The sequence below is a fragment of the Gavialis gangeticus genome, unplaced genomic scaffold, assembly GCF_001723915.1.
Source record: "Gavialis gangeticus isolate Ggan-Ray unplaced genomic scaffold, GavGan_comp1, whole genome shotgun sequence".
In the NCBI taxonomy this organism is placed as follows: Eukaryota; Metazoa; Chordata; order Crocodylia; family Gavialidae; genus Gavialis; species Gavialis gangeticus.
In genome coordinates, this window is record NW_017728992.1 from 170,197,200 (window position 1) to 170,205,183 (window position 7,984).

Sequence of the window (7,984 nt, forward strand, 5' to 3'; positions counted from 1 at the left end):
GTCCAAGTCACTGGTGAAGATGTTGAACAGTGTGGGCCCAAGGACTGAGCCCTGGGGGACCCCACTTCCCACATCCCTCCAGGTTGAAAATGACCCATCCACTACTACTCTCTGGGTGCAGCCCTCTAGCCAGTTGGCGACCCATTTGACTCTGTGGGTTGTCAACACCACAGCCCCCCAGTTTCTTAATGAGAACGGGGTGAGACACAGTGTCAAAGGCTGTCTGAAAGTGCAGGAAGACTATGTCCACTGCTACCTACATGTCTGTATAATTCTCAACATAATGGGTCCATTCTGTTACTAAGAACCAACACTGTGACAAAATGTTCCTAGAGTGTCTAAGATTTTGGTTTATACATTCATAAATTTGAGTCCTTGACAGTTTAAAAAAAAAAAAAGAGAGAGAGAGAGAGAACAAAATAACTTGATGCACCTGTAGATCAGCTCATATATAGCAACAGTATAAATATATCTCCTAGGATTCCCCAAAGTCTAATACCACTATTGCACTATTATATATATGTGTACTTACACAGGACACTTGAAGTATAACTGACTGACACATCTGATACATTTTAGTAAAAAAATTCAGGAACTTTGACCCCTCCCAACACACACTGCAAGAAAGAAAAACAGTACCTGTTTACATAGTTTTCTACATTTTTATCATTTTCTTCAGTATTCTATTCAAATGCTGCTTTTTCTTATCTAGCTAACCTGCTTCTCATTGGATTTGCATGACCTAGAATGGTGGTTTTCAACCTTTATTCATTTGCTGACCCCTACAAAAATGTTGAATGGAGGGGCAGACCCCATTTGAATTGTAAGTGTGGGTATTCACATATGTCTGATTGATCATAGTCATTTTTTATGGACACTTCAGACACAGTCTTTGGACCCCCAGGGGTCTGTAGACCACAGGTTGAAAACCAGTGGGCTAAAACATTTATTTTTACTTGCTTTCTCATTTTCAATGATCAAGTGATATAGCATGCTCTTTTGCTGTTTTTTTCCCCATCCTTGCAAATCCTACATTTGGGTGATGAATGGTGGGCATGAATACTGTTAATAAATAGTTTTAGATATTACATTTGAAAAGTATACTGGTGTGGAGACTTTAATGGTTGCCAAGTAAATGAATAGATGAAAATTGGATGACTTGTTTATTTTTTGTGTATTTAACCTGTCAGTTCATGCGAACATTTGTGTTCATTCACATTCTTGCTGTCTAATTTTTAATTTCCAGGGGTCGTCATGTGTCAGGAATCATTTAACATTACTTGTGCACATGAAATGTAACCCTGTGGTGGTTTTGGTTGACTTTCAAAATACAAAATGTAACACAGTAACAGTTTTATGAGGGATCTGAGATCAGTTCTAGTAGGTGGAAAAATGCCTATGTTTAATACTGAACTGTCAATTTTATTAACCTGTGTGTTTTGAAATGCTAGGAAAACTGTCAAAATTCAGCCTTGTCAGAGCATTTTTCCCCAAGTGATGTGCATTTAAAAATAACACTGGCGCTAATTTTGCATGTTACATTTCCATGGTAAGAAATAGAATATATAATGTGATAAATAAACCCCAACTGTGGGACTGATAAATTATATTTTTTGTGTTATATGCTTTAGAAGGTAAAGAAAGACTAGGTTAGTAAAGTCTCTTCCAAGTTTCCTTTTTCAAGATTTGGTCCATAAAAAGTGCATTTTTTTGTTTAAAAAGAAAATAAGAGTGGTATCTGTTCTATTTTAGCTAGGTAGATGGTGGTTTATTTTTGGTAGTTTTCACTTTGAGTTCTCTTTGTGCTCTAGAAAGTCCTCATTTTCTTGCTTGCTTTTTATGCTGCATTCTGTCAGAGAAGCAATAGGACCCTCCTAGAAATTAATTTTACAGCACTTATTTATTTTTTATTTGAAAATAACTTCTCGTACCTCACAAATGAGTTTTGCTATTTCTACTAATCTTCTCTTCCGAAGTCCTGTAGAGGAGGTATAATACAAAGCAATTTGACATTGTTTTGCAAATGTGATAAGTAAATCTATAAGAATTTTAGTTTAAAAGCTCTCACCAAACCTGTTTTCCATAGCAGAGGGTGATGTCATGGTCCTGTGGTTAAATTATTTATTAGAATGCCCAGAAATTTTATCTTATAAAAAGTCTGTAAAAATATGTGCATGCATGCATGCTCATATCCACTGAATTTTAATAAAGCAGAATTGCTTCATCCTTGCATTCAATGCTCGAGTTTCTTTGCTAGAGTGTTGTAAATAATAGTAGATATATTAACATATAAGGTCGGTCATTATTGATTACTATCAGATAGAAAAGTAAGAGGAACTGTAAACTATAAGAAAGTTTTATTCATGGGGGTATTGAAATATACTTTGAAAGTTTCCTGATAAAGAGACATCCTAGATATAAATTGTAATGATAAAAATTCTTATTCTTTTTTTTCTTGTGTTTATGATACTTTTTTTTTCTTGGTAGATTTGAATAATTCTCAGGGGAAGAAACTTGCTTTCTCTCCCATTGTTCTTTCCATGGTGTCACCTTCCCCCAGTATTGCAGGACAGTGCAATTCTATAACAGTAGCTGCTATTCTGGAAGATCTCAGTACTTCACGACCTATAGTCACATAGCAGGCGTTGTCAACTGCGGGTTCATGGAAAGGTGTTGGGGGTACATGCAGGTGGGCAGGCAGGGACGGAGTGCTGCCACCCACCATCCCACGCTGCTGCCTCCCAGGAGCAGGGCTTGGGGCACAAGGATAGCGGCTCCCTTCTGCGGGCCATACCGGCACTGCCTGGCCTGCTGGACATTGGTGTGGGTGGGGCAGCTTGCATGCAGCAGCTGCCATCCACCATCCCATGCCGCTGAGTGCAAGCCTCCCTCACCCCCACTTGCATTTGGCTGCCACCACCACAAGGGGTACACTCCTTAAAAAGGTTGAAAACCCCTATCATATAGCAACATTAAAATGCAAGCAACTTGTGATTGGAAAGTAATAGCTAGATAAACATCTGACCCTGGGAACACCAAGGGAAGTCCTCATGAAGATTTAATATAGTTTTTACTATCTATATATAAAGGAGACAGCAGTTTTTAAGGGTTTCTGTGGAATCCCTATATGTTCTTGACACTATTCATCTACCCTGCATGGAAAAAAAAATGCTAGAATAACCTCTGTTGTTAGGTGAATTTCTTTTTCAGGGAGTCTGATTATTTTACCCTTGATATTTATATTATTAGTCCAATATCTTCTTAACATAGAAATTCAGTAAATTCCTTACTGTTCCTTTGGACAGGATCCATAGAACTTTACAATACTATTTCAAAGTTTCAAGCACTTTTAGCATTAATGAAAATTAATTCTGAAGAACTTTTAGATACTTTCTCATTTGTCAGTCCAAATATTGGCTTTGCATTGCATTGCTCCCTAGCAGTCTTATGTTTTGTTTTCCAGAGATGCGTGATAAAATGAGGAAATGGAGGGAAGAAAACTATCGTAACAGTGAGCAGATAGTGGAAGTGGGAGAAGAGTTAATTAATGAATATGCATCCAAGCTCGGGGATGACAGTAAGTCAAAATTGTTTAAAAAACATTCACTGACTGTAGCTTTTTACTATATGCATCTGGTTTTGTTTATTATCCTGCTGTTCTCCTGTTACAGCCTCCATATTATTTTATTCTTGCATTACCTTTCTGTATGTGCTGTTGTCAGTTACATATATTATTTTCTCAGTGTAATAGTCTGCTAGAATTCCCAGCCCTTGGTTTGCTTCCCAAATATGGGGTGTGGAGGAAGTAGGTGGAAAAAATTATACCTAATTGAACACTTAGATTGGCACACAAGTCATAAGAATACTTTATGAGCATTTGGCAAAGGTTTTTTATCTAGCTGTCACTCATTCGGTTGTCTGCTCTTCAGAGAGATGGCAAAGAATGCAAGAATATTTTTTATAAGGAGAGGAAAAGTTATTCATTAAGTCATAAGTGATACCATGTTGTAGAAATTAATAAAAAGGCTGTTTTTATTATAGAATTGCAGTTGTGATGCTATAGTTCAGGATGTGCCTGGGTTTCCGTTGTACATAAAATGACTTTTCAGGGGATTTTATCTAAATAATGCTAATTCTCACTGGACAGAAACTTGGCATGCAGTGTTTCAGACCAGAAGGGAATTATTTAGAAATATGTCACAATAATACAATATCACTTTTTTATATAAGCTCAATATAAAACATAAAGGAAGAGAGTTCTTCAGGTTTTCATATGAATCTCATACATGCAGGAAGTGATGCCTGGATTTGTTTTTAATGTTCATTCCTCTTCTTGCATCTTTCCTTTCTATAATTTGGTTAGCTTAATAAATTTTCCTTTTGATTCTTTAATTATTGTCACCCATTCTTCTATGGCTGCTGCTGGGTGTTGCAAATATAGTGATGAAATATACAGTAAAAGTTCTGTTATCCGGCATCTTACAAGCTGGCATGCTCCACTAACCGGCATGCTGGCTTGTAAGATAAAGTGAAACGGGAAGTGCCCACCGTGGCTCAGGGCAAAGCAGCCTGCACTGCCAAGCCCCGACGGCCGGGGGGCATAACAGGCTGTGCAGGACCTGCCTCCCTGCCCCGCGGTGAGGGTCAGTGATGCCGCAGGAGGGGCGGAGGGATGCCCCAGATGCGGCGTGAGAAGCGGCAGCCGGGACCACTCAATTAACCGTCATATTTTGTTATCTGGCATCCCTCGTTCCCGGGGGATGCTGGATAACAGAGATTTTACTGTATTTGCTAGCTGAAGTCGCAAAGATTCTCAACAAGTCCATCTCTGTTCACTTTTAAAAAGATAGACTTTTTTTCAAGCACCCAGAAACAAAAATCTGAAGAGATACATTCCTAAAAAGGCCTTGCATTTGTTTTCTTACAGACCAGGAGTCTTTTAATGTGGCATGCTCCCAGAAACTGTAGAGCCGTTTCCCTTACTATGGCATTCTCTCTAGTTTTATCTTGCAACTTTGCACCTATGATTTTTGTTTGACTTTCTTTCAGTGAGAGGGACTTCTAGTGCTCTCCAAAATAAATAGTATATCTCTTGGAGATTAGTTGCGTGGATAAGCTAAACATAGCTTTGTATCTAAACCAGATCCTTGTGTAAAATGTAGTAGCTGTGAGAGTAAAAGTGTGGGTATAAAAGCTATATACCTAAAGAAGAACCCTGTACAAATGGTATCCCTACTGTAGCTGTTGTAAATGTTCCCCTCTGGGCTGGATAGCGTGGCCCTGTACACTAAATCAGGTTGACACACAGGATCAGAGGTTGGGCACAAGGTTGGGCTGGCGCACGGGATCATAAGAATATAAGAACTGCCATTTACTGGATCAGACCATAGGTCCATCTTGCCCAGTATTCTGTGTCACACAGTGGTACAGCATGGATGCTGAAAGGGAGAGTGAACAAGGGCATGGCTAGGGTATTTTCCACTTCCTCTCCCACTTGCAGCCTCCAGGTTTAAAGGTCCCATGCCCCAAACCTGTGTGGGATCTAGCCTGCAGACTGACCTCGTACTGCTCTTCTAACCTGCAGGGCTGGAACATTGAGTATCGGTAGTCTAGATCATTGTTGTATAGGATTAAAAATGCAAAAAATAGAAGAAATCTAAATCTTTGGTTTTGAAGTCCTGGAAAGTCAGTAACAGAAATTAGGAAGAAATGTACTCTGATAAAAAATTTTTTAAAAACAACTACCTGTACAACGGTTCTTGTCATACACATCTAATACTAGTCACTGCCTGAAACAGGATACCAGTTTAAGTGGACCAATGGGCTACTTTAGGTGACAGTTCTTAAGTCCCAAAATAATATTGTGTTCTTTTGGGTAACAGGATTATTAAATGGAATATTTTGAGCATTATTTTGTCTTTATTACCATGGCTGGGAAGCAGAAAATCTTTTCTCCTCCTAAGATTTGTTATTTTTATAATAATACTTCATACAAAAATAGTTAACTTTGCAGTATTGTTTTTTTTTTTTTACACTTTATGGAAAGCCTGGGTTACTTGTCTTCCGTGTGTTGGAAGGATCCTGCAGCATGCTAAGTGTTCTTAACTCCCATTTTCTTAAATTGAAGGACACCTGATACCTCACAAGGTGCTCTCTGTTAATTTTATTCTTTTTTCCCCTTTTCAGTTAATGTACTGAGGTGTACTGCACTGTCTCTTACTTTGTACAGCGCCTTGCACGGCTTAGGCTTGTTATAAGTCACATGCTTGGCATTGCTTAAATCAAATTATGTATTTGTTTGTGATTTTTAAGTAATTCCTTTGCCTGATGGAAGATGGTGTTATTGATGGGGATTTAGGGTATTGAAACAGTTAAAATTATTTTTCTTCTGAGTAAGAGTAGCTACTCTCCAGATCTGGACACAGTGCATTTCATAATGTGTTCTGTTTAGAAAACTCTAGATATAATGTTAGGAAAAGCAAAGAATTAGAGCTTTTCACCTTTTACCATGTCAGAAGGTACTTTATATTACTGAAGGCAATAAAACTGCTTAAATGTACTTGTAATTAATTCCAGCAGTGTGTTTAAAATGTCCTCGTTTCAGTAATGATCTGCAGGAGTGGTAGGGAAAAATGCACAGAGACAGAATTCATTAATCTTATTTACATTTTAGGTGTTTCCCATCATTCTGAAAATCAATTATCCACATTTAATGTCTCTTTTGTGTCTAGTTTGGATAATATATGAACAGGTGATGATTGCTGCCCTGGACTGCAGTCGGGATGACTTGGCATTGGTAAGTATTCAAGCTGAACTTTAAATCAAACCTTAGATTTTCTTTTTGGGGATCTGTTCCAGATAGCCCTTTAGACAGTTATAAGATATTAGAAACTATGTAGCTTGGACTTAAAAAATCTCAAGAAATATGCTGGGAAGCAACTGCCTCTACCCACGCTACTGTGTAACTTTTTGTTTAGACAAAGCATGTCTTTTTCAATAGCTAGGAAAATTATTTACAGCGACTCTAATGTGGGCTGAATGTCAGGAATAATATTATTGCTGCCATATTGTACAGAGAATACTTGTTTATTGAAAACCTTTCAAATTGTATCAGTTTTTAAAACACTTTGAGGTAATGTATCAGTGCCATGCATATGAATTTAGTTGCCTGATTGCTATTAATGCTGACAGGAGCAATACAGCTAAATATATGCATAATAAATTGAGAAGGCCAATTTGTGCAATTCAGGCTTTTAGTATTTAGTGGTAATGGAAAAAAAGTGGTTGTGTTCTATTTTGCTCTTTTATGATGTATGAAAATGGCATTACAAACCTAAACTTTTTTGTTCTTTGACTATACACCTTTGGTTTTTATTCTTTCATTACCTCTGCTGGTTTGTCCTAGAGAGGAAGAGCTGCCACTGCAGCTACAGTTGGAGTTATAACCATCAGTGATCACCTCTTCCAAATCTTGCCATCTCTTTGTTTGGCGGGAGAACATATTTTGCTGTAAAGAATTTATGGGTATTCAGTTTTGAACGGCAGTTTGTAATCTGATTTTTATTTGGATGCATACAAATCACAATGTAAAGAAGAAAGGATTAGGTAGGATTCTAATCACCATTGCTATTGATTCAAAATGCAAATGTTAGTATAAACAAAAACACTCAGCATCTAGGGAGGGGGAAAAAACTTGAACTATCTCTGCATGCTAATTTTGCTTCCAATGCAACCTCTTCCAGAAAAGCCTGGGAATCTTCTTCTTACTTCTTCAGCAATCCCTTGCAGTTGAGGATGATTGTCTTACCTGTGTCCAAAGATGGCTGATGATGAGGCTTATTCGGGATCACCAGACTCCACTGCATCTCATCTGGGACATTTTTCCATATGGGGTGGATGGCGCTTGATTCTTGATTTGGTATTTTTGACTGCAGTAAAGGTGATCCCAGTGGACACTTATCCAGTCAGGAAGAAATACAGAATA

General features: G+C 38.0%; 1 protein-coding gene across 1 annotated transcript in view; it reads left to right on the forward strand.

Annotated features, from left to right (window-relative positions):
• EMC2 (ER membrane protein complex subunit 2) overlaps positions 1–7,984 on the forward strand; it is an 86,773-nt gene that overhangs the window by 9,361 nt on the left and 69,428 nt on the right. Inside the window, exons 2-3 of the mRNA XM_019528071.1 lie at positions 3,464–3,577; positions 6,732–6,796. Of these exons, the coding sequence (XP_019383616.1) occupies positions 3,464–3,577; positions 6,732–6,796 (179 nt within the window). The remainder of the gene's footprint in view (positions 1–3,463; positions 3,578–6,731; positions 6,797–7,984) is intronic.